Raw genomic sequence first — 27,932 nt, forward strand, 5'->3', positions numbered from 1 at the left:
CGCAATCCATTTTGCACACGTTTAATAGATCAGCTTTCAATCAATCAATCAATCTTTATTTATATAGCCCTAAATCACAAGTGTCTCAAAGGGCTGCACAAGCCACAACGACATCCTCGGTACAAAGCCCACATAAGGGCAAGGAAAACTCACCCCAGTGCTTTGCTTGTGCTATCAGGTTTGCACTTGTTTTAGCGCACGCAAATCTTAAGTAAATTACGCCCCAAGTGTTTTTAAAAAAACAATGATTAATTTCTAAAATACCGAAGACTGCACTTTGCAGGCACTTTTGTGTTTCCTTTCTGTCAGGCGTCGTAAAAAGTGTGAATAGTTTTGCATTATTTGTATTTACTTTTGTTAACTTCTCTTTGAATGGTATGCCATGGCAGTTCCATCCATTAAGCTTGTCAAAAGTATCAATACAGGTACTTCGGTAACCAAGTTGATACCAACCCCAAAAAATACATCGATAAACAGGGCTTAAGTTCTTCAATACTGCCACAGATATTTCGCTTGTTGCAGAAACAGCCTGCCATGACATGTGTATGTGGTGGCCATCTTAGCCAGGGCAACTGTCAAAATGTACAATGAAAATAAATTATAACTTGCTCATTTTTTTTTTACCTATTTCTACATATTTTATTGTCAATGTCAAAAAGTGTGTTATTAATGCAAAAACACATTCAAATAATAAAAGATCCAAAAACTATTCTTACTAATGAAACCTTATTCTTATCTTAAAAGAGCGTGTCGGTTCTCGGCTGTAGTGTCACGGGAGTACTTGCTGTGAATAATTGTTATTTACACTTGTTTATTGTTAACATATATGCTGTTCTTTGTTCCCCTGTATAAAAATAGTCGTTGTGTATGAGTATTTTACTCACCTGTTTTGTGCCATATTATTTATGTTTAACCGGACAGTCTTGTGTATAACGACTCACATCCGTGCCTTCACTTTAACTATCAGGTTTAATCTAGAGTAGTAAGAATTGTCACTTAAACCAACGTAATGCTGAGTTAATTCTGATTAAGAAAGTCATATAATTTAAATCCCATAGTTGTAAATTTTAAAAACATTGTAAAACAGATCATGGTTTATAAAATTGCCCTACCGTATTTTTCAGGCCATAGGGCACACTGGATTATAAGGCGCACTGCCGATGAGCGGGTCTATTCAGGTCTATTTCCATACATAAAACGCACTAGATTATAAGGCGCATTAAAGGAGTCATGTTATGATTTTTTTTCTACATTTACAACACTTCCTTGTGGTCTACATAACATGTAATGGTGGTTATTTGGTCAAAATGTTGCACAGATTATGTTTTAGGACCATCTTCAAGTCGCTTTCTGACCGTCTCGTCAGGATACACCGTTTTGTGGGCGGTCTTGTTTACGTGGCTCCACTTCAACAGCGTCTTCTCCTCGTCATCTTTGCTGTACCGGTAGTTTTTAGCACTTCCATAGCGAGTCTACTGACAGATATAAGTTAGAACTGTATGCTAGTTGGTATTAGAAATGGAAACGGCTGCGGATGAATGCCCCACAAGATGAGGATAGAGAAAAAGAAGGTGCTTGGTGACTTCTGCGCAGACTATAATTTTCGAGGCTCTTATGCAGATCCCAGACACACATCAGCAGGTACTAAGAAAAGTTGGTTTTGCATAATATTGCGAAACAAAACACCAGATAATGTCTCCTAATAGGTGACATTTTGGGATCCTCATTTACACGCCGTAAAAAACCCATATGTTGAAACACAGCACGTCTGACTATGGTAGCTGTAATGCTCAGACAATCCATCAAGCAATGCGGCTTTGTAGCTTACCAAAGTCATACTAAAACATTTTGACCGATTTTTGAGTGTTGTGTGTAATGTTATATATTCTCAATGACACATGCTAACCTATACTTGCTAGCGTAATTTACTCAACAGGCATCAATTCAGTCCACATGTATCTCTTATGTGTGACTGCCATTTACTGGTCACACTTATCATTACACCATGTACCAAATAAAATTGCTTCGAGGTTGGTAAACACAACCAGAATTCATCCGTAAATTATGCGCACCGGGTTATAAGGCGCACTGTCTATTTTTGAGAAAATGAAAGGATTTTAAATGCGCTTTACAGTCTGAAAAAAACGGTGCTATTCCAGTTCCAGGAATGACTCAGCAGTGTCAGTGACTTGGAAAGACTCAAAAATACCAAGTTGGTGACTTGAGGCTTGATTTGACTGGGACCTGGGATTAAAGACATGAGACGTGCAATATATTTACTTACTCCCACCTCTGCTATGAAGTGTGTACATGTTTTAGTGCACGCAGACTTTTAGTCGATCAGGCTCAATGTTTAACGTTGGGAAACTGGGAGGTCAACTGTCACTATGGTACAAGTAATGTATGACTTTGGAGATTCCACTATACAAGTACAGTACAGTATATAAAACATCGCTGCTTAAATACATTTCCCAAAACAATCATATATTAACATTTCAGTTTAGTTTGAATAAATAAATGCACTCACACGCTCATTTGCGTATTGTTGACCAGGTACTGCAGGGGGTAGCGGCATGAGAACCTGTACATCAGCTCTTGTTGGTAGGTAATGGCTCCGGTGCTGGGGTCCTCCGAGCAGACCATGCCTGATATGTTAATGTACTGGACAGTTGAGAAGTCTGAAAAAAGTTCCGTTCCCACTTCCTGATTGACCTATCAGGCAAAATAAATTCTTAAGCTGAGTAAAGACAAATTAGTGACATCTACTTTCTATCATATTACGATATCAGATTACAATAACCTACTATCAACTTGCTTGAACATGTCGCGATGGCTTCCTCCGTGATGGAGAAATTGAATTTGACGACAGGTGGGTCTGCCGTCCAATAAGGAGTGCCTTTACATTGGTGTTTGGAGTGCTCAGAGTTGAGTGAAACCAATGACTCATTATAGCCATGGAAGTAGATGGGACACAGAAGGATTCGGAGGCTCACCGTCTGTGAGCCGCAGAAAACCTCAATGTCAGAGTTGGCTGCAAAGTCAAGATGAGAAAGTTGAACGTATCCTGTGACTCTTATACAGCCTTAAAATAAGAACAATAACAGCTTGTTTATCGTGGTAATACTGTTATATATTTTTATATATATTTATGTATAATGACTATGTATATACATATATATATAATTATATTTTTTGCCATGTACAATCCACAATTCATTGACTGTTGATTTGCTTATATGTTTGCAATTAATAAAAATTAATAAAACATATCAATAAAGTAAAAATTTATTTCAGCTGTGTATGCATTTTTTGATACATATATATCATAAACATATATTTAGAAAATATCTGGTCCAGATGCATATTAATATGTTTTGAGAGAAAAATATTCCTCAAAATTGTTATGGGTTCAGCTCGCACAATGACCCAATTATAATGATGTTCCGTCTGTACTGGATCTGAATTTGCATTTAATGTAATTAAACGACCAAATGTTGACAATGAAATGCTTTATAACGGTTGTAACACAACTATACATGTCTGATAACATATTGATCAGTTTGAAATGCTGGCAGACTTATATGGCTGTCAGATTGTTCTAGACAACTTGAGAATTTTCTCAAACATGTATATAGATGAACTAGACTTGTGGAATCAAACACATTCCTATCAAGATTTGAATTCATTTACAAACCCTGTTTCCATATGAGTTGGGAAATTGTGTTAGATGTAAATATAAACGGAATACAATGATTTGCAAATTATTTTCAACCCATATTCAGTTGAATGCACTACAAAGACAAGATGTTTGATGTTCAAACTCATAAACTTTATTTTTTTTGTGCAAATAATAATTAACTTAGAATTTCATGGCTGCAACACATAACAAAGTAGTTGGGAAAGGGCATGTTCACCACTGTGTTACATGGCCTTTCCTTTTAACAACACTCAGCAAACGTTTGGGAACTGAGGAGACACTTTTTTTTAAGCTTTTCAGGTGGAATTCTTTCCCATTCTTGCTTGATGTACAGCTTAAGTTGTTCAACAGTCCGGGGTCTCCGTTGTGGCATTTTAGGCTTCATAATGCGCCACACATTTTCAATGGGAGACAGGTCTGGACTACAGGCAGGCCAGTCTAGTACCCGCACTCTTTTACTATGAAGCCACGTTGATGTAATATGTGGCTTGGCATGGTCTTGCTGAAATAAGCAGGGGCGTCCATGGTAACGTTGCTTGGATGGCAACATATGTTGCTCCAAAACCTGTATGTACCTTTCATCATTAATGGCGCCTTCACAGATGTGTAAGTTACCCATGTCTTGGGCACTAATACACCCCCATACCATCACAGATGCTGGCTTTTCAACTTTGCGCCTATAACAATCCGGATGGTTCTTTTCCTCTTTGGTCCGGAGGACAGGACGTCCACATTTTCCAAAAACAATTTGAAATGTGGACTTGTCAGACCACAGAACACTTTTCCACTTTGTATCAGTCCATCTTAGATGAGCTCAGGCCCAGCGAAGCCGATGGCGTTTCTGGGTGTTGTTGATAAACGGTTTTCACCTTGCATAGGAGAGTTTTAACTTGCACTTACAGATGTAGAGACCAACTGTAGTTACTGACAGTGGGTTTCTGAAGTGTTCCTGAGCCCATGTGGTGATATCCTTTACACACTGATGTCGCTTGTTGATGCAGTACAGCCTGAGGGATCGAAGGTCACGGGCTTAGCTGCTTACGTGCTGTGATTTCTCCAGATTCTCTGAACCCTTTGATGATATTACGGACCGTAGATGGTGAAATCCCTAAATTCCTTGCAATAGCTGGTTGAGAAAGGTTTTTCTTAAACTGTTCAACAATTTGCTCACGCATTTGTTGGCAAAGTGGTGACCCTCGCCCCATCCTTGTTTGTGAATGACTGAGCATTTCATGGAAGCTGCTTTTATACCCAATCATGGCACCCACCTGTTCATAATTTGCCTGTTCACCTGTGGGATGTTCCAGATAAGTGTTTGATGAGCATTCCTCAACTTTATCAGTATTTATTGCCACCTTTCCCAACTTCTTTGTCATGGGCTTTGTACCGAGGATGTCGTTGTGGCTTGTGCAGCCCTTTGAGACACTTGTGATTTAGGGCTATATAAATAAACATTGATTGATTGATTGATTGACATGTTGCTGGCATCAAATTCTAAAGTTAATGATTATTTGCAAAAAAAAAAAAAAGTTTATCAGTTTGAACATCAAATATGTTGTCTTTGTAGCATATTCAACTGAATATGGGTTGAAAATGATTTGCAAATCATTGTATTCCATTTATATTTACATCTAACACAATTTCCCAACTCATATGGAAACGGGGTTTGTACATATGAACCTTTTTTTTCGAAGGCTTGAAACAGTTTGCTGTCACACTGCACATAAAAAAGAACATGGCAAGAATTGATTAGCAATAACAGCAGCCCTGTTATAAAAAGATTGGATAAAAAGTAGGGATGTCCGATAATGGCTTTTTTGCCAATATCCGATATTCCGATATTGTCCATCTCTTAATTACCGATACCGATATCAACCGATACCAATATATACAGTCGTGGAATTAACACATTATTATGCCTAATTTGGACAACCAGGTATGGTGAAGATAAGGTCCTTTTAAAAAAAATAAAAAATAAAATAAGATAAATAAATTAAAAACATTTTCTTGAATAAAAAAGAAAGTAAAACAATATAAAAACAGTTACATAGAAACTAGTAATTAATGAAAATTAGTAAAATTAACTGTTAAAGGTTAGTACTATTAGTGAACCAGCAACACGCACAATCATGTGTGCTTACGGACTGTATCCCTTGCAGACTGTATTGATATATATTGATATATAATGTAGGAACCAGAATATTAATAACAGAAAGAAATAACCCTTTTGTGTGAATGAGTGTGAATGAGTGTAAATGGGGGAGGGATGTTTTTTGGGTTGGTGCACTAATTGTAAGTGTATCTTGTGTTTTTTATGTTGATTTAATAAAAAATAAAAAATAAAAATAAAATAAAAACCGATACCGATAATAAAAAAAAACCCGATACAGATCATTTCCGATATTACATTTTAAAGCATTTATCGGCAGGTCGATAGTATCGGATATCTCTAATAAAAAGAGTTTCAGTCTACAACATAGGTCAATCATGTCCAGAGTCAATAGTAATGCACTGTGTATAGTAAGTTGTGGCCATCGGACCTCGCAAAATATAATGTTGTTGTTCCCAGCGAAGCTTCTTGTCCCGTACTTTTCTCCTTTCTGTGTTGCGGGAAAGCGATGAAAATGCTTTGTGCAGTTTTTTACGAGTGGAGCAGCCCCCTGCTGCACAACAATACATGTTTTCACAGCAAAAAACTCTTAAATTTAAAGAGATGTCGAATGAAGAAGTGCAGTGTATGCATAGCTCCAGTTGTGGCCAGCTCAAAGATGGTCCTCAACATGGCGCCCTGTAGTCACGGGAGTGGCTTTTGAGCAATCATTTAGGACATGTTCTGAAACCGAATTGTCCATACTCTCTCTATACACGGCTCTGGACTATGGTGCGTTGCCTTAATCAGGGAGTAGTTTTTGAATGTGCCAGTATTTTATTTTGTTGAGCCCTACAAAGTGTTTATATTGTAAGTACTGTACTTATTCATTACACACCAGTTTATGACACGCTTGTTAGTTGTATTTTTGTATACAAAATTTGAAGGTGTTGAAATCACCATTAAAAATCGATATTGCTAATCCAAAGTGTGTCTGTGGCAAATCCAATGTAAATTAGCATTGAACTAGCACGTTTTGAAAAGTGGAGACATCCTATACTTTTCCGCACCTTCTTCTTGCCTTGGTGTCATGGAACATTTTAACATTACCTACAAACAGTTCAGCTGAGTCCACTCTAAGTGCTTGATAGCTTCTTTCCCAGCTAAGTGCTTGAGCCGGTGCCGAGTTTGCGACCTGACATGACATCATGTACAACAAAGGCATCGATATATGGCACCGTTTGACTTTACGTGAATCAGTACCCATAGTACGGACAGACTTTGATCAGTACCCATATTGGTACAGAATTCGGTACTCATACCGACAGACAATTGATTAAGATGTTAAGGAACCACTATCGCCGTGAACTGCATTTGGAATGGATAAAGCAGGCTAACCTTACGCTTCTGGAATGGTCTTTACAAAAGGAATGGCATTTTAACCTTTTTCAGTGGCGAAGATTCATTTATGACCAGAGTGTTTTGAGTTCCGAGCACTGTCACAAACAAATTAAACCTATAAACCAAGGTACCACTGTGCTTCTATTTCAGGTGCTGGGCTTATTGTGCGTATTTAGTTTTCATGGGTTCACTAATAAACTGCCAAGACACCAGCGCAGGGATAGAAGTGTCAAAAAATAAAATAGATTTTTAAGTGAATTGCGATTCTTATTTGTAAGGATTCTTAATTGATTAAAAAAATTGAATTACATTATTATTTTTTCAAATCTGTCTTGTCCAGCCACTTTGCTAAATGTTTGGGTAGAATTTTATTAAACAGACCAGTTTTCTTTTATCAGAGCTGTTGATCTATTTTATGGAGGAATGTTGTTAATCATAGAACTGGCACCCGATGTAACGATTTTGAGTCGAGAATAGATTCTGAATCAAATGGTTACACCCAAGAATCAAATCGAATCGCGTGGTGCCCAAAGATTCACAGCCCGAGATACTACTAACTACAAAAAAAGTGCTTCCAGAGAATAGGGAGCATAAAATGCGCAGCTTTTTCAGAAAGTTGCAGGTAAAGTTGCGACGTCTTGAAGCTTATATTTTTCCAACTTGGGGTTTATAAATTTGTTATCAGTGCTTTAAGTATTCATTGTAATCATAACCTCAAAAAGGACAGGAGAACTTGGAGAAATTAAATAACATATACTGTGTTGATGTTTTAATCGTTTTATACCACATAAACTTAAAAGTAGATGGCAGTAAAAGCACATACTCGGAGCTCATTGTCAAATTACTGTATTGTTTTTTCAATTCATTATAACTAATAATAGTAATTGATGATTATTTTTACTGAAATAAACACCACCAAAGACAATGAGAGATTATCATCACACATCAACATCTTAAACATGTAAAAATGCTGCCTTTTTGCATGTTCTTAATTGTCTTAGCTGGATAGATAGAGATGAAACAAATATCTGAATACACTTAAACTAGGAAGTTCAAACCCTGGCAGAGTCATAAAAATGGGACCCTTTACCCCCCTGCTTGGCATGCAGGATTAAGGGTAGGAATTGGGGGTTAAAATCACCAAAAATGATTCCCGGGCACGGCCACCGCTGCTGCTCACTGCTCCCGTCACCTCCCAGGGGGTGAGGGTGATGGGTCAAATGCAGAGGATAATCTCACCACACCTAGTGTGTGTGTGATAATCATTGGTACTTTAACTTTAACTTTAACTGAATTTCATATACTACATTACCCAGAAACTTAGCCATTTATACATGAACAGGAAGCAGGTCTGAGATACGTGGGAGAACGTCACAAAAAATGTATCACTTGAGCAATGAAAAGTTGATGTATTGTTTCATGTTGCTGTTCCTGCTTTACAAGAAAGAAAGATACGTTTTGATTATAAACAGTTGATGTGCGTGTTTGAGCGCTGCTCAGAGGCAAGTTTAGTTGGTGAAAATGACACTGATTGGCCAATATGTGCGGGGAAGTTGCAGGCTTTGAAAAAAGTTGCAAAGCTTAATTCATGAGAGATGGTTCAATTTGCGTAGGGACTGAGTGATGTGATGAGTGAAAGCTGATTGAACTGACCTGGACTTCTGAATGTGGATTTCCCAATGCAGACATGTTGAGCTTTTGTAAGGAGAGATGTGAGTTGAAAAACAACAAGAGCCAGCCACATATTGCTCAAAAGTGCTGTAAAATAATAATCATCATCATCATAATAATGCTAATAATTAGTCATACACCCCTGTCCAAAATCAATGCCACTAACTGCCCGATGTAATAAAATGTGTGCATATATATATATATATATATATATATATATATATATATATATATATATATATATATATAAATATACTTATATATATATATATATATATATATATATATATATATATATATATATATATATATATATATATATATATATATACAGTCGCGATCAAAAGTTTACATACACTTGAGGCCAAACAGCTCAATTTGTGTTTCATCTGACAGAACTTTTCTCCAGAAGGTCTTATCTTTGTCCATGTGATGTCAGATGAAACAAAAATTGAGCTGTTTGGCCACAATACCGAGCAATATGTTTGGAGGAGAAAAGGTGAGGCCTTTAATCCCAGGAGCACCATTCTTACCGTCAAGCATGGTGGTGGTAGTATTATGCTCTGGGCCTGTTTACAGAGAGTAAATGGGACAGTGAAAAAGGAGGATTACCTCCAGGTTGGGTCTTGGGCACAGTTGGGTGTTCCAACAGGACAATGACCCCAAACACACTTCAAAGGTGGTAAAGGAATGGCTAAATCAGGTTAAATTAAGCTTTTAGAATGGCCTTCCCAAAGTTCTGACTTAAACGTGTGGACAATGCTGAAGAAACAAGTCCATATCAGAAAACCAACAAATTTTGCTGAACTGCACCAATTTTGTCAAGAGGAGTGGTCAAAAATTCAACCAGAAGCTTTAGGATGGCTACCAAAAGCGCCTTATTGCAGTGAAACTTGCCAAGGGACATGTAACCAAATATTAACATTGCTCTATGTATATTTTTGACCCAGCAGATTTGGTCACATTTTCAGTTGACCCATAATAAATTCATAAAAGAACCAAACTTCATGAATGTTTTTTGTGACAAACAAGTACAGGTAAAAGCCAGTAAATTAGAATATTTTGAAAAACTTGATTTATTTCAGTAATTGCATTCAAAAGGTGTAACTTGTACATTATATTTATTCATTGCACACAGACTGATGCATTCAAATGTTTATTTCATTTAATTTTGATGATTTGAATTGGCAACAAATGAAAATCCAAAATTCCGTGTGTCACAAAATTAGAATATTACTTAAGGCTAATACAAAAAAGGGATTTTTAGAAATGTTGGCCAACTGAAAAGTATGAAAATGAAAAATATGAGCATGTACAATACTCAATACTTGGTTGGAGCTCCTTTTGCCTCAATTACTGCGTTAATGCGGCGTGGCATGGAGTCGATGAGTTTCTGGCACTGCTCAGGTGTTATGAGAGCCCAGGTTCCTCTGATAGAGGCCTTCAACTCTTCTGCGTTTTTGGGTCTGGCATTCTGCATCTTCCTTTTCACAATACCCCACATATTTTCTATGGGGCTAAGGTCAGGGGAGTTGGCGGGCCAATTTAGAACAGAAATCCCATGGTTCGTAAACCAGGCACGGGTAGATTTTGCGCTGTGTGCAGGCGCCAAGTCCTGTTGGAACTTGAAATCTCCATCTCCATAGAGCAGGTCAGCAGCAGGAAGCATGAAGTGCTCTAAAACTTGCTGGTAGACGGCTGCGTTGACCCTGGATCTCAGGAAACAGAGTGGACCGACACCAGCAGATGACATGGCACCCCAAACCATCACTGATGGTGGAAACTTTACACTAGACTTCAGGCAACGTGGATCCTGTGCCTCTCCTGTCTTCCTCCAGACTCTGGGACCTCGATTTCCAAAGGAAATGCAAAATTTGCATGGTTGGGTGATGGTTTGGGGTGCCATGTCATTTGCGGGGAGTCTCTGGGTCCCTCGGGCGGGGCGTCTCGCCTTTCTGCCCGTGTGGGGTGTGGTCTCTCGCTGGCTTGGGGTCTGGCTGTCCCCTGCTTTTCTCGTGCCCTGTCCTCTGCCGGGTGCGTCTGTCTGCGGCCTGCTGCTGGCCCTTGTGGGCGGTACGGTGGGTCGGGCTCTGGGGTTCCTGTCGCTGGCCGGCTTGGCTGCGTGGGGGCGGTGGTCCCTGGTTCCCTGGGCACCACGCCTCCTGTTTGTGGGTTGGGCTCTCGGGGGTGATGGGGCCGTGCTCTGGCTCCCACGCACTCTGGGAGTCGAATGTATTGTACATGCAAATTCACATATGCTCACATACGTACATAGGTACCTACGCTCCCACATACATACACAAATACAGTACATATTTACCTACCTAATGTTCATACATCCACACGCACATTCAATATACAAACATACACATACACATACTGTACATATACATTCACTGTACAAACACATATACACATTCTGTACATATACATTCATTGTACAAACACATATACACATTCTGTACATATACAAGTACATATGCATACTTACACTCATGCACATAATCACGTTTCATCAAACATATATTAACGTTGTTGCCCTAGGGTAAACTGGGTGTAACACATGGCACACTGACAAAGCTTAACCTATTGTGACTATAACAATCTACAAGGTTAATGTAGGTTGCTTCTCTTTCTCCCCCTCCATTTTTCTGCATTCTTTCGTATCTCAAGTTATCATTACGTATATGTATTGTTGCATTTAAACAACTGTATTGTTGATAATAAAGGTAAATTATTGGTATTGTTCATTATCAATAGCGCTATTTCTATTGGTATTTGTATTGATCCATTTGTAGTGTAATAATGCTCATTGTCATTTCTGTATTATTTTTTATTTTTCGCTAACTGCTTATTTGCTATTACTTTTACCATCATATTTGTACATGTCATATTTGCTGATGTTGCTCTATTGTTGTTGTTGTTGTTGTTGTTTGCTGTTGTTGTTTTTGTCTCTCTGTCTAATCCCCCTCTTGTCCCCACAATTTCCCCCTCTGTCTTCTTTTTTTTTCTCTTTCTATCCCCTCCTGCTCCGGCCCGGCTGCACTAAATGATAATATAAATACATTTAATAAAGTCAAATACAAATAAGGCAACAAGAGAAGTATCCTACACTTCTCTTTTGTAAAGTAAATCTGAACAGCCGACATGGGCATCTACATCAACTATATGATTTGCCTGAGAAGCTGGACAGGACATTAAAAAAAAAACAAAAAAAACAAAACAAGTGTATGTAAACTTTTGATCGCGACTGTACATGTATATATATATATATATATATATATATATATATATATATATATATATATATATGTATGTATGTATATATATGTACAGTATATATATATATACATACATACATATATATATATATATATATATATATATATTACACACATAACACATAATTTAAATTATATTTAAAATACAATTTATATAATATATATATATATATATATAATATAATAAGTAGGACCAAAAAGCATTTCCTCACCAGTTTCCCTGAGTAGGTCTTCTCTGTCTTTGCTGTCACGATTATGCCCTCCGTCATTTATACTGTCCTCATTTTGAGCCAAAAGGAGTTCATAGGAAGCCTCCAGAGAAAGAAAGGGAAATGTAAGAGTAATACAAGCTGGTTAGCTTAACCAGATCATCTGACAGCACAGGAACAATATGAAGTAACATACTATGTCCATCGTGTTGGGGGATGTTAGTAACTATACAGTCATTCCAAAATGTAATTTTAGTGATGGTAAGGATGTAGGTGTTTCCTTACGTTTAGGCCTATATTGATTGCTAATGTTTACGCTTGTACAATTCAACAAAAATGAGTAGGAAGATCAGATCTCATTTAATCCTGCTCTTCTCCATCTCTTAGAAATTACTGATAGTTTGTTCACTTTCTGTGTTTGACATGTTGAATAATTAATACATAGATTTTTTTATATGGATACAGAGATTATCAATAAACAAATACATACATGAATAACAACAGGTGTCAAGAAAAAGACAAACAATAACAATATGTTATGATGTAATGACCAATGAATTACATTTAGGGTAAATAATGGGCAGCATGGTGGGTTAGTGCATGTGCCTCACAATACGAAGGTCCTGGATTCAATCCTGGGCTCGGGATCTTTCTGTGTGGAGTTGGTATGTTCTCCCCGTGACTGCGTGGGTTCCCTCCAGGTACTCCGGCTTCCTCCCAAAGACATGCACCTGGGGATAGGTTGATTGGCAACACTAAATTGGCCCTAGTGTGTGAATGTTGTCTGTCTGTGTTGGCCCTGTGATGAGGTGGAGACTTGTCCAGGGTGTACACCGCCTTCCGCCCGAATGCAGCTGAGATAGGCTCCAGCACCCCCCGTAACCCCGAAAGGGACAAGCGGTAGAAAATGGATGGATGGATGGATCTTCTTCATCCATGCACGTTGCAAACACCATATGCTTATATTGTTTCTTAAGTCAGAATCACAATCAGCTTTATTGGCCAAGTATGTTTCACACACAAGGAATTTGACTCAGTCGGCTGTCCTCTCTTTGTACAATGTAAACAACACATTATAACAATTAACCAACATATAAAAAAGTACTTAAATAACTGATATGTGCAAGGCTAATAAATAATAGTGCAGTGGTGAATACAGCAAAACCAAAAAAAAAGATGATGACGTAGACATGAGTTACTATATTCACATTAGTTAGCTCCAGAGTTATTTCAGAGAGTTCATCAGATTGATCGCCTCGGGGGAAGAAACTGTGACTTTTATGATGATTAAAGAGTTTTAATTATTTGTCTGGCCTTATTCTGGCCTAATTTAATTCCACATAATAATACAGTATAATAAAGATTTTAGTGTTGTGTAATCAGACACATTATAAAATATTAATATAATTTTTTTGCATTTCTCCTCTCCTGTTGAAAAACATTGTTTTGCACAACCTGTATTATTATTATTTTCTCCTGCCTGGTACATAAATGAAATACCTTACTATCTGCACTTCACCTACCATATCTGCCTCCTCGGGAGTTCTTCCATATTTATAAATTGATGAGCCGATCAACAGAGACTAATTCTCGACAAAAAAATATTAGATTTTTATGGGGGGGTTTTTGTGTTTTTTACACCTAATTCTGCCTGCAGCTATTTTTCTTTGTGAAGAAATTGGGTCTTCTGACACCATTTCAAACTCGGGTAGAAAGGCACACCCCTCTCAAACAAAACCATCAACAATTGTCACCTGAACCTAAAATACTTCCAGATCACCTCCAGTAACTCTGGAACTAAACAACAAGAAACAATAGACTGAAGATGATCTCACATGGATAGCAGCATTGAGTGGCATTCCTCCACTTTTACAAATTCAACTTACATAACCGTGTCAAAGATATTACTGAAACATGTTCCTACAGACATAACACAAACACGCCTTAAGTGCTCAGTGTTGAAAAGTAATTTATTTACTCACATTATTACTCTTTAAAGAGGGACTGCGCTTTTTGTTGGGGGCAATATTGCTTATCATTCACGATTTGTATGTAAGACAAGAACACACGTCTTTTTCTTTTCTGTGCAGTCTAAATCGTAAAAAATATGCCAGCAAGAGGTGGCTAACAATGCAGGTGATGGGGATACAATATTTTACGCCTATAAAGATTTCTAAAAAAACATCCAACAACGTTTTATATACAAACTGTAGAAATATATATTTAATATAGTGACAGGCACTTTCATGATAACATGCAATATTTACAGTATTTTGGTCATCTTAAGCATTGCCATTGCATTAATTTCACAGAGCGCATAGCAATAAACTATATTTACATCAACAACAAAAAAATACCAATAATCATGGCAGACTTTATTTTACAGAAAATTTTAAGTTTATCTTTTTTGGTTTTGAATGGTTCCAAAAGCCTAAAACAACTCAAGCAAAAGAGCTTTTTATTTCGCGAAAGGCAAAATCCACCCAGAATGCTTGTACAACAAACACTCGCTTGATCACCACTTCCATGCCTTGCATATAGTGACGCCAGGTGAATAAAACCTATTGAGGACTCTCGTTAGCTACATTGTTAGCCGCCTCGTACTAGCAGTTTTTTACGATTTAGACTGCGCAAAAAAGAGAAATTCATGTTTTCTTGTTTTACATTGGGATTGTGAATGATAGACAAGTTTCAAAAGTTCCACTTTAAAGATGAGGCTTCAGGTTGTGCAGTGGCGTCATTTGGAGAAACTAACAAGATGCATCCTCTGCATTAATCACAATGTTTTCCTTTTGACAAACAAGTCAGTCCCCACTCATCATGGTGGATTTAACAGTGCACACACATTAGGGTGTTTGTTTGTCATATTATGAGTCAGCTGGTTCCAAAATAAAACGTGTTACCAGTCAGACTAGTTTACTCACATACAGTATATATTAATTATTATAACTGCTATTACTTTTATCACTAATACAACAAGTAAAGTTAGTTAATATAACAATATATAGTAAAACAATCACAACAAATGTGTCTAACTGTCTTTGTATGAAGACGACAGAGGAAACCACATTTCTGTGACATCACGGAAGGCCCCCTGCTGTTGTACAAAAAGCTCAAAAATAGAGGGGATGTGTCAGTGACAACGTTGTGACTGAAAAACAGCAATGGAGGTGAAACTGAAGCTTGGCATCTTCTTGGCACTGACACATGGTGAGACATTTACAATTGACACTATCATATGGGCTTGTATACAGTCATAGGCGCCGATCTACATTTCTGCCATTGGGTAGACGTTCAGCGAAGTTAATATCCCATATAATTTGTGGCTTTATTATTTTGTAAAACGGACCAAACTCACCACAAAATTAACTACTACAAGATTGATTTTTCAAAAAATTATTTTAACGATTGAAAGTTGCCATCAATCCCACGTGGGTGCTCGGCATTGTGCTTCAAAGCCCGAGCACCCACGGGATCGGCGCCTATGTATACAGTGAATAACTACCGTAGTTCATGAAAAATTATGTTTCAGCATAATCTGGTATTTACAGTATATTTGGTGCAGCTATAAATTATGTTCCAAGTTAAATAACAATGTTTTTACTCACTTTTGGCATATACAACCAATAATTTTAAGTTGTTCTTGTTGTTACTGTTGAAAATGAACGAACGCCTCTTTTAAGTGCTTCTAACAGTACTTTCACTCTCATGATTAAAGCTCTAACCACATTATTTCCTGTGAGAGATACAGTTGTTTCACAGAGAGCTGCCTTACACAATTACATCACATCAGTACAATAGTGTACAGTATTGTTATAAATGTACACACAGAGAGAACAAGTGGCAAAGTTGCAAATAAAAGTGCAGGTAAATCACCCTTGTGTCTGTCGCTGTAGTTTCGCTTGCTGTTTGGCAACGAGTGACTGTGATGAAGGGTCGGACTGTGAGGCTTGCCTGCTCAATTTCAAATGCACATAAGCAACACATTGACTGGAAGAACCCTGATGGCTACACTATGTTCTTCAATCACAACAAGGGTAAATACAAAACTACTACACTAGTTACATGTGTGCAGGATATTAAAACAACCTCTTTGATTGTTTAAATGCTGAGAATTTGTGATTTATTTCCCCCTCAATTTCAGCTTTAAAGGACAAGCGTTACAGCATAAGTAAACTGACGGAGTCGCAATTCGCCATCAGTATTTCCAATGTCTCTTTTAAAGACGGGGGAAACTACACATGCTCTCAGTATGGCCATCATTTAACGGAAAAGAAAGTGGAATTGACAGTGTTAGGTAGGTTTAATTCTTGTTTCCACTTCTTTTTAAGATGTGTCTGTTATGCCTATGTTATTATATATATATATATATATATATATATATATATATATATATATATATATATATATATATATATATATATATATATATATATATATATATACATACAGTATATATATACACATTTATAATATTTACTTATTCATTGTTTTATTTAATAAAGTAATACACAGTAAGTACAGTGGTATCTCAGCTTAAGAGTGCCCCAATTTTAGAGTGTTTGAGATAAGAGCTGTCTCTGGAATAATTGGTAAATTGCAAGCAAACATTTGAGTTACAGGGCATCCCCGCAATTAGTTGGTGTACCCCGTAAGATGTGCCTAAAGCATCTGGTCCTACTCGCTAGCATTAGCTTACAGCTAAAGTTTGACATAACTTTGTTTTCCAACCCAGTGGGATGAATAATGTGACTGTGAAGGACAGTGGATTACATTTATTGAATCATAAACAGGAAATAACCAAAAACATGACCAAGTGTGTAGCTAGCTAACTTTCAGCAATTTGAGTGTCTCACTGCAAGTCTGTGCCATACTGAAGCAGTATGAGTCTAACCCCAGCTAAGAATTAAAAAATAGTATCTAAACAGCGGACATTTATCTCTGAAAATATGGAAAAGCTACTGATGGTGTGTTTGACAGAGAAGCACATTATTAGGTACATTACATGTACAAAACATTATTCTTGCATTACTTTTAATTTTCATGTAACATTTTTATTTTTTAAAGAGCTGGGTCATACAACCAATTAAGCTCGTAAGTCGAGGTACTACTGTAGTATTAGTAGTTATCATTATACCAGGATGTTCTCACAACTTGTCATCTGTTGCCGATCTCTTTAAAGGTGTTCCAAAAATAAGAGTGACAAAGCATGACGGGATGTTTGTCATACAGTGTACTGCTGAGGGGAACCATTTTCCTCCTCAGATCTCTTGGAAGTTTGATTACGGACCTGAATTTTTGGGTGAGTTGATTAGTAATAATAATAATTCCACGTGCAATTTGAAGAATGAAAATATTTAGTATTTTATATATGTATATATATATATATTTTTTTTTTTTTAAAGACTAGCAGAAAATACATTTTAATCAAAAAGGAGCTTTAGCAGCCCTTGACTTACGGCATTATGCTGTATTCCAAAGGCAATCTTCATAAGTGGACTTCATTATTTGTGATGGCTCTTTTAACATCATTACAAGGTAATCACACCTGTTTTACTCCACAGGTAATGCCCAAGCTAAATACGAGGGTAAAAAGTATGTTTCCATGGATATGGTACATTTGCGGTCAGTAAATACCAGAGTTGCAGTGAAATGCATTGTTCGCCATCCATGTCTGCATTTACAACCCCTGATGAACTTTGTCAAAATTGGCAAATACTGTAAGTACTTGTGCAGTATAAAAATTTGTATTGAAATTGAAAAATGCATTTTCCATACAGCCATTCATTTTCTACTGCTTATGTTTTGGGAGCTGGAGCCTATCGTAGCTGACTTTGGTCATAATATAGACACAAACATTCCCACTAACATTTGCAACATTATTGAGCAAGAACAGAAACCACACTCCCGACAACCATTAGACCACAGACATTGACAAAATACAGCAATACTTTTTGACACGTTTGCACTAAGTTTTTTTTTCATTCACATGGAAGAAAACCCTCCTCTGGAAAAACTGATCTGTTTTCACTCAGTTTTAGGGCCAGGAAAGCACTCTATAGGATTAGTCTGTTTTTGCAAAGAAACACTGTTTGTAGTTGTTTGTTTTTGCTGCAAAATTTGTATAACATTTTCACAATTCCATTTTTGTAATACATGTGCCTTTTTTATATTGCAAGTATAAATACAAACAATACAAGCTCAAATGTACAATATATATGTTTTCTTAATGTATATACATTCCTGAACAAAATCTTAAGTGCAGCGGAATCAACTGGCGGCTGGCTTTGAGGAGATGTTACAGTGGTCATCCCTCTTAACTTAGAACCAATTGCTTACACTTCTCAAAGGCTCCAACACAAATGAAATACTCAAAAGGGATCCTACAAGTGGGTACAAGAGCAAAATAATTGAGTACTTACAAACTCTATAAAAGTCAGAAGCCATCAACCGGGCATTTTGTTACCGATTATACCCACCAGGGTATAATCGGTATGGACTGGACTCTCACTATTATGTGGGATCTTTACCGAGGATGTCCTTGTGGCTTGTGCAGCCCTTTGAGACACTTGTGATTTAGGGCTATATATATAAACATTGATTGATTGACAAGAAACCATCCCTGGTATTAATGGCCTTCCAAAAATACACAAAGATGGTGCTCCCCTCAGAACAATTGTCAGCAGCATTAACTCTGTGACATACAATATTGCTCAGTATGTCCAAAACTCAATTGACTTTGTAGCCGGATCAGAGATCTAAAACTGGACTATAGTTTCATTCAACGTCACCTCCCTGTTCACCTGTATTCAAACCCAGGATGCAGTAGAGACTGTGAGGCAACGTCTACTAGGTGATCGCACCTTACAGGATAGAACCACACTAAACCCAGAACAGATTTGTCTTTTGCTGGAACTTTGCTTTGACACTACATACTTTCAATTCATGGGAACGCTTAACCGACAAATACACGGTTGTGCCATGGGATCACCTGTATCCCCCATAGTAGCAAACCAAGCTCTTTTAAGGGAACAGCACCAGGTCATTGGTACTGATATGTGGATGACACATGGGTGAAAATCAGAAACCAAGAGGTGCAAGCCTTCACCGAGCACGTTAACTCAGTGGACAAAAACATCGAGTTCACATGAGAGGATGTCAAAGACAGTCAGTTGCCTTTTTTGGACTGTGATGTCACATTTGAGAACACACGGGCCTCCATGTTGGGGTTTACCGAAAACCCACACAAACCGATCAATACCTACTTTTTGACTCACACCACCCACTGGAACACAAACTAGGTGTTATCAGAACTCTACAACACCGAGCTGATAATGTTCCTACCAGCCCACAGGCCAAAGAGAAAGTGCATAGGCATTTGAGAGAAGCCCTCAAAACCTGTGGTTACCCCAGCTAGTCGTTTGTGAAAGGTACATCCAGTTCCAGAAATAACAAGAACAGAGTGAATGAGGAGGAAAAAGGTGACAGACACAGAAATATTGTCATTCCATATATATCAGGTCTATGTGAAAAACACAAAATATATTTTTTACCAACACAACATCCTGGCACACTTCAAACCAGGCAACACCCTGAGACAGAGACTGGTGCATCCTAAAGACTGGACACCCCACACCCACAAAAACAATCTGGTGTATGCTATCCAGTGTAATGATGAATGAACTGATTCATATATTGGGGAAACAAAACAACCACTAAGCCGACGCATGGCAACAGAAAGCCAAGACTTAGCTGTCTACCTGCACCTCTGGGAGAAACAGCTCTCATTTGAAAACAAAAATGTACAGATTCTGGACAGGGAGGACGGATTGTAGGAAAGAGGAGTGAAGGAAGTCATCTATATCAAGTTTGAAAAACCGGTCGACACCACCTGTCTCCCACATACAACACTGTTCTTTCAACCATTCCTAAAAGACTCTGCAATTTAGCCTCCAACAAATAACAGGAGGCTAGTAGTCGATCCACAGCGATTGTTCTGCCACACAATACCTCAATGCAAGGATATTGGGTAGAAAATGAATAAAGTACATAGTAACTCCAGACAGGTGCGCCGCAAGGGATTTTGGGCCCCATGAAAAGAATCTTTACAGGGCCCCCAACACAGTGTCATTATTTTTTCTGTATTATAATGTCATCATCATTAGGGGCCTCTCTGGGGCCCCCTCCATCATGGGCCCCTAGAATCCGTCTCCTTTACCCCCCCTTTTTGGCGCCCCTGACTCCAGATGGGCAGCAAAATGGCACAGTGCTCCTGCCTCACAGCGAGAAGGTCCTGAGTTCCTTCTTTATGTGTGACAATTGCATGTTCTCCCCGTGACTGCATTGGTTCTCTCCGGGTACTTCGACTTCCTCCACACTCCAAAGATATGCACCTCGGGATAGGCTGATTGGCAATCCTAAATTGGCCCTTGTATGCGAACGTGAGTGGGAATGTTGTCTGTCTGTGTTGGCCTTGCGATGGAATGGGCTCCAGGTTGGTCCTGAGGGGGGACAAGCGGTAGAAAATGGATGGATGGAATCCACTAAATCACCTTTTCCCTGTTTTTATAGTACCAGGTTCAACTACTACAAAAAATCTATTTATATGGAATACAACAAGCACACCGGGTACCGTAGTCACTGTTTGTAAGTTCCAATCGTTACACTGTATTGAAATTTCAGCCTTATATAAATGATATTTTGGTAAAAACTTACATCATTCTATTTAGAAATCCAGTTTCAGTGTGCCACTGTGATCATTACTTTTTCCACAATCAGGTAAAGATCAAAATACATCTTCCTCTGAGGGAGCCTATAACAACACAAGTGGAAATACAACAAGTAGGCTCACATGACTGGGGGATAAATCTTGTTTTTTGTGTACTTTTAAGGAACTTACACTATGTTCTTTTTATTCCTAGCCATGTCCAATGACCCAGATATGCAAACAGGGCATAGACAAACTTCACCATTACTAGTCTTCTTGGTGGCATGCCTAATTCTTGGTCTGCTTGCAGTGGTCATTTGTTTTGTCCTGAAGCTACGAAGAGCACATATCACCTGGGAAAAAGGTAAGCGCTAAATACACATTGACTGTTTTTAATTTGGTAACAGGAACTCTATGCACCCATTTATGATAAGCTCGAAAAAAGTTGCACTTTCCTATTTTACTGTGCATTTATGGTAGGGCTATTCAACACTTGGGAGACAATTTTGTAGCAAATTACTAAAAACACTAGAGCGCTCCTGTTGTATAGAGGAACTTGGACCACTGTAAACACATAGGCAGATCCTGTTAACCTTCCTTTCAAACATGGAACACTGAGATCCAAACTTGTGATTTACATAATTGAGGCGTTCCTCAAGGCACCTCTTTAGGGCCCCGTTTACACTAAGCCGGATAAGGTTATCCAGGGTAAATCACACCTAACCTTATCCGTGTCCACACACAACAATGCCACCGTTTAAGACCCCCGCCCCTCTCCGTCCGCCGGCGCAACGCGACCTAGTACGCATGCGCGGAAAAAAATTAATAAATAATGAGCGGCCCTCTGCTCCAAGCTCTCCAGTAGATGGCTTTACTTCACTGTGAAGTTATTTAGAAGAGCTATATTGTAAATAGTTTGCTGTGCATTTTACATTTGTGTGCTGTGTTTTGTGTGCAAGTTTTTAAATTAAAATGTATCTCCTTTGAACAATATCCAGTGTTGTGGTACTTCAATTAACTAGAATCCAGTGTGCTGTGGGGCCCTATGGTAGTGAATCACACCTGAGACATCATACATTAATCAAATCTTTATTAGACATGAGAAAGTAGATGGTTCCATCTTTCAGCTGCGCACTAATGGCGGATTTAGCGAAGATGTGGGCATCATGCACACTACCTGGCCATTTCACAGTCACATCCATAAAGCAATATGTGTAGTCACACACTGGCTGTATCACATCCACGGGAGGAAGGGACCAAGTTTTTCGGTAAATAGACTCACAGCTGACCCGGACATTTGTTCTCTTGCAATCTGAGAAGTGTTGTATCCGAAATAGCTGCAATCGCCCGTTGCCTTTTCTTAAGGTATTGATTTGTGATTTCCAAAAGCGCCTGTATATGCAGAAGAAGGAGAAACATGGGCATGTCTGCATGATCCACCTCAGTCTTTGTTATGTCCGTGCCTGTGTGGGGCACAGACTTTCTGGCGTCACTTCCTCCTAGAACTCACTTTGTAAACGATCAATGAGTCCATACAAAGCTAAGTGCCGGAGATTCAAGAATTACACGGCTGACTTACCCGTGTAAAAATTTGTCCGAGGAGGGTGACCTTAAACGCTGGTTTAGTGTGGCTGAACGGGGCTTAGGCTAAATAATTATCTGTTTAAGGGGTTTAACGACTTAGTGTAGACATGGCCTTAGTCCTCTCCTTTTTGGCAATTTTTTTTATATAATACGATTTGTGTAACAAAAGTGTTGCTGCAGCATGTTTACTTCAGATGCTGTCAGTAGTCATGTGTTCAACTTCTTTAGTTGTACTAGTCGTATTCCTGAAGGTTCCATCTTAGGTCCTCTCTTTTTCATCATATGGGCTATTTAACTGCAAGTTCAATTAAAAAAACTCACTTTTAACTCACACTTTTGCAGCAGTTTGTTTGAAAACACGAGGATGTTGTCATAGAGATGATCTTGATTAGCTTTTTTGCAGAAGGTCTTTGAAAACAGCAGAGGGCTCCAGTAACTCTTGACAAAATAAATAGACCAAAATCAAATATCTACTCTCGAGGACGCTGGTTCTCAGAAGTCTGCCCCCCCCTGGTCAGTAGTTGTCTAGAAATGTGGAGTTGGTTGACTATCCCTGCTTTCTAGTCATTGTGTTTATTATTGTCAAATTGTTCTGACATCATATAAAAGGTTTTTGACAATGTTGTTGCAGAAAATGAAATATCTGACCCTTCAGAAGAGAGCGGTAAATCAAAATCAAGTCAAGAAGAAAAAGTATCCAGGGGTCACAATCGACGAGGTACTCAAGATGTTTACCTTTTTATTGGCATTGCTTGGTCTGGTGCTTTGCTTTATTTAGTAAAAAAAAATTGACTGTTCTTAGTAGCCTTCAGCATGTCAAGAAATTTAAAAGACACAAATTACATGTTTTAAGACATTTCTCTCACTCCCATAGGGCTCTTCAGGACAGCTTTTACACAATATGCTGTTGAAAAAGCCACCATAACTTCAAAAGGACCAGTCATTGAGATGGCAGTTGAGAGAGAGGAGGCGTCTTCATCATCAAAACCCACTTTGGCCGAATGTGACATGCAGGACACAGAGCTTTCACCATGACGTGCACACAGTCCCCATCCTCACAATCAGGACCAGTCAAATTATACATTAGCTTAGCTTTAATTATTGGCAGATTGGAAGTACATTAAAAGTTAGTATTCTTGTAGTATCTTTATGTTTAACAGACACACTGTGGGTTTATACTATAAACACATACTGGCAAAGGAAAGGGTCAAGTATTTACTGTGACCTGCCCACACAGTGTCACTGTTCAAAAAAGCATATTAAATATACTTGTTAAATAAAATCTGCTTTGTTTTTAATGAATACGTAGGCTCACTATGCTGTCGTATTTAGATGGTGGTACTTAAAGAGTCAAGTGTTTTTTGAAGTGGTACTTGGTGAACATGTTTGAGAACCACTGCTCTAATATATAGAAACTGAACAAGTCTGCTTAAAAGTTGACCATGGGACTGTCCAATCAAGTTAATTTTCAATGAATTATTGACTTATTTTGATCACCTTTAACAGCATTTATGTATACAGGAGAAATTCAAAAAAATGTGAATATCGTGCAAAGTTTGTTTATTCCAGCAGTTATATTTACGAGATAAATATAATAAATGACATAGGCTCATAACATGCAACTCAAGATATTTAAAGCCTTTTTTTTAATTAAATTCTTATAGCTTACAGTTTAGTAAAACCTCAAATTGAAAATTTCTGAAAATTTTGGGTTTTTTAAATTGTAATACATGATCACCCTTATAACAAAGGCTTGGCATACTGCATCTTATTTGGCATGCAATGAGTTTAAGTCAAATCAAGTCAGTCAGGGCATTACAGTATATGCTCCTGAGCAGGATAAACTGTGTGAATGAACCTGAAAGTGGCCATACTCTATAATACTCTGTAGAAAATAAATTGTTTTTCCAAGTTACAACAAATACGTTTTATGTTTATATTTTTAAAGAAATGTGAAGAAAATATGTCACGTTCTGTGTGACTGTTTAGACTTCGTTTTGTTTTCGTGTCATTTCTTGTTTGGTGCTCTTGTTTTGTATTCTAGTCGTCTGTTATGTTTCACTCTTTGTTTGTTTTGTCATCAGCGATTCAGGAATTACATGAGATGAAGAGTAAACAATGTCCAACCAGTCCAGACATTACCATATAAACCATTTATTTTTACTGTTTATGTAGGTGGGTGTAGCTAGTGCCAACGTAACCATTCACGGCAGAGTACGTTGCACAAAGTATAGTAAGAGAAATAATAAAATAAACATTGTGGTTCACATACATTTGGTATACTGTGTAGATTAAGAGATGAGGACGCATGAAAATAACTTTTTGAAAAAAGCTACATAATCCGTTGAAAAACTGCAGTGAAAAATCAAAGGATGTGGGAGATGTTTTGATGTATATAATTTTCAAAGCTAATAGAATATATAGATTTTTTCATGGAAAAAAATCTGCCTGCATGTCAGTTCTGTGTTATCAGTAGTAGGTTCATGATAAATATCATACATATACTTATCATGCCGATACAAGGAATTATGACGTCACACTGATAAATCTAATATCAAAAAATAGCTCTGAAAACCGATGAAAAGAAAATGTTATGATCCGCTGCCCGGATCATATTTTTGTTTTTGTTTTCAAGTCACTTGTGTTTTCTGCACCTCTTGAGTTTGTTTCTGTTGCCATGACGGCAGATTATTGTCACCTGCCTCTGGTTAGTGTCCCGGACGCGCACCTGTTGCCCGGGCACTAATCAGAGGGCTATTTAGTTTACGCGCTGGCCTCATTCGGGCGGTTGGTTTTGTTTGCTCCTACGCAACAAGTTACGCTCCTAGTTTCGCTCATAGTTTACATTTTTGATATTAGCATCTTTGCTACCCTCTTGTTTTCCGTGCCGGTGCACCGCGCAGCATTTTGTTCTGCAATCAGAATAAATCATTTATTCTCACCTGCAAGCCGCTTCCTGACATCCCTCTGCATCTTGAAAAGACGACCTCCGGCATCACTATGCCTCGAAGGCGTAACAGAAAACCAACAGCAGACAGTCTCTTCGAAGAGGGCGTGGAGGATTCCGGCTACGGGACGTGGCTGGTCTTAAAGGCGATGGAGAGAGAGACTCTCCAGTATTCCCCTTTGGAGCGCGAAGACCTTTTGTGGGGGCCTGACGGTTCGTTGGTCCATATCGACTCCATCTGGCCCGGGGATGTCCGCTCACAGCCAGCCCGAACGCGTCAGCGAAAGCGGAAGTCAGCCAAGAAGACTTCGGCTCGCGGCAAAGACGCACCTATCCCACAACTTTTCCCTCCGGAGCACAGCCAGCTACAACCAGCCCATGATTCCCCTCCGCCGATGTTTGGTAATCCCATCACTCACTTTGCCAAACAGTTCACTGATTGGGCTGTCAGTCAGCTGGAGACCCGCGCGGATGACGTCATCCCGTCCACTGGTGATGACGTCATAGACGAAGACATTTTTTTAAATTCAGTCAACTCTTTGTCAGCCGCCTCCAAATGACTTTAATTCAACAATTAAATACTATCAGGACATTTTTGTTAATTCTAGGTCTAGTCAGTCCCACTCACCTTCTGACTTTCAAGCTCAGCCCCCAATTACTTTGGCCCCACCCCCTAAGGCTCAAGCTCCACCCACTCCTCTGTCTGCTGTGCCACATGCTGCTCTGCCTTCTCCTCTTCCTGTTCCAGCCCAGTCATCTTCCGAGACACCCCTCGAGAAGTACAGTCCTGCTTGGGTGGATGAGTGGTACCGGAAGGTACTGATTGAACTAAAACTTGAGGAACAATCCCAAGCGGCAAAGGACACTCCGCATGCTATTGAAGAGCAGAATAGAGGTTTTGGACAATCAAAAGGGGAGAAGCCTACCCCCCTCCTCACCTCCTCCCTCCCACCCCTAAAGACTGTTCCAGACTGCACAAGACGCGTCTGGGATCCGCTTCTTGAGGGGGGGGCTAGTACTGGGTGCTTTGCTAGTGGGCAGGCACAGCTGCGCCCAGCCAAACCCAAACCTCCATGCCGGCCTCCGCCACCAGTCCTCCGGCATGCTAAGCCGCAACCCCCTGCCCGGCCGCCACCACCGGTTTTTCGGCATGCTAAGCCGCAACCTCCTGCCCGGCCGCCGCCACCAGTCCTCCGGCATGCTAAGCCGCAACCCCCTGTCCGGCCGCCACCACCGGTTTTTCGGCATGCTAAGCCGCAACCTCCTGCCCGGCCACCACCACCAGTCCTTCGGCGTGCTAAGCCGCAACCCCCGGCCAGGCCACCTCCGCCAAAGTCACGACCAGCAACTGCTCCAAGTCTGGTTCCCACACCAGCAACTGCTCCAAGTCTGGTTCCCACACCAGCAACTGCTCCAAGTCTGGTTCCCACACCAGCAACTGCTCCAAGTCTGGTTCCCACACCAGCAACTGCTCCAAGTCTGGTTCCCACACCAGCACCTGCTCCAAGTCTGGTTCCCACACCAGCACCTGCTCCAAGTCTGGTTCCCACACCAGCACCTGCTCCGCCCACGCCGGCAGACGAGCCGCCTGCTCCGCCCATGTCGACAGCCCGGACGCCTGCTCCGCCCACGCCGGCAGACGAGCCGCCTGCTCCGCCTCTGGCTCCGCCCACGCCGACAGACGAGCCGCCTGCTCCGCCTCTGGCTCCGCCCACGCCGACAGACGAGCCGCCTGCTCCGCCCACGCCGACAGCGACGACGCTTCCTGTTTCCACGGCGACGACGCTTCCTGTTTCCACGGCGACGACGCTTCCTGCTTCCACGGCGACGACGCTTCCTGTTTCCACGGCGACGACGCTTCCTGTTTCCACGGCGACGACGCTTCCTGTTTCCACGGCGACGACGACGCTTCCTGTTTCCACGGCGACGACGACGCTTCCTGTTTCCACGGCGACGACGACGCTTCCTGTTTCCACGGCGACGACGCTTCCTGTTTCCACGGCGACGACGCTTCCTGTTTCCACGGCGACGACGCTTCCTGTTTCCACGGCGACGACGCTTCCTGTTTCCACGGCGACGACGACGCTTCCTGTTTCCACGGCGACGACGACGCTTCCTGTTTCCACGGCGACGACGACTCCTCCTGCTTCCACGGCGACGTCTGCTCTCTCGCCCTCATCGTCGTCTCAGCGACCTCGAGTGGTCTGGCTGCGCAAGCGGCGCTCTCGGAGGTTTGTGTATGGACGCCAGTGGCGCAAACAGCAGCGACACCCGAGACGTAGTCTCAGAACTCTCCGGCTGCTGAACTTCTGGCGCCACTCACGCCCACCTTCTCGGCAGCCACGA

General features: G+C 39.9%; 2 protein-coding genes across 4 annotated transcripts in view; one reads left to right on the forward strand and one right to left on the reverse strand.

Annotated features, from left to right (window-relative positions):
- Positions 1-24,502, forward strand: part of LOC133607364 (cytotoxic and regulatory T-cell molecule) — a 35,973-nt gene extending 11,471 nt beyond the window's left edge. For 2 of the 3 annotated variants that reach the window (XM_061961903.2, XM_061961904.2), the window contains 9 exons: positions 16,245-16,385; positions 16,493-16,645; positions 17,531-17,650; positions 17,913-18,068; positions 20,920-20,994; positions 21,127-21,189; positions 21,270-21,419; positions 23,271-23,357; positions 23,514-24,502. In XM_061961903.2, the coding sequence (XP_061817887.1) occupies positions 16,245-16,385; positions 16,493-16,645; positions 17,531-17,650; positions 17,913-18,068; positions 20,920-20,994; positions 21,127-21,189; positions 21,270-21,419; positions 23,271-23,357; positions 23,514-23,674 (1,106 nt within the window). In that variant the 3' untranslated portion in view covers positions 23,675-24,502. Of the gene's footprint in view, positions 1-15,399; positions 15,559-16,244; positions 16,386-16,492; positions 16,646-17,530; positions 17,651-17,912; positions 18,069-20,919; positions 20,995-21,126; positions 21,190-21,269; positions 21,420-23,270; positions 23,358-23,513 lie in introns of all 3 variants that reach the window. The other variant, XM_061963281.2, reaches the window with a different exon arrangement.
- LOC133607365 (zona pellucida-like domain-containing protein 1) overlaps positions 1-27,932 on the reverse strand; it is a 45,404-nt gene that overhangs the window by 10,542 nt on the left and 6,930 nt on the right. The window contains exons 2-5 of the mRNA XM_061961905.2: positions 12,352-12,451; positions 8,841-8,945; positions 2,805-3,031; positions 2,528-2,712 (exon numbers count right to left, since the gene is read on the reverse strand). Coding sequence (XP_061817889.2) covers positions 2,528-2,712; positions 2,805-3,031; positions 8,841-8,945; positions 12,352-12,451 — 617 coding nt within the window. The remainder of the gene's footprint in view (positions 1-2,527; positions 2,713-2,804; positions 3,032-8,840; positions 8,946-12,351; positions 12,452-27,932) is intronic.

Source organism: Nerophis lumbriciformis, linkage group LG09 (assembly GCF_033978685.3).
Source record: "Nerophis lumbriciformis linkage group LG09, RoL_Nlum_v2.1, whole genome shotgun sequence".
Lineage (NCBI taxonomy): Eukaryota > Metazoa > Chordata > Actinopteri > Syngnathiformes > Syngnathidae > Nerophis > Nerophis lumbriciformis.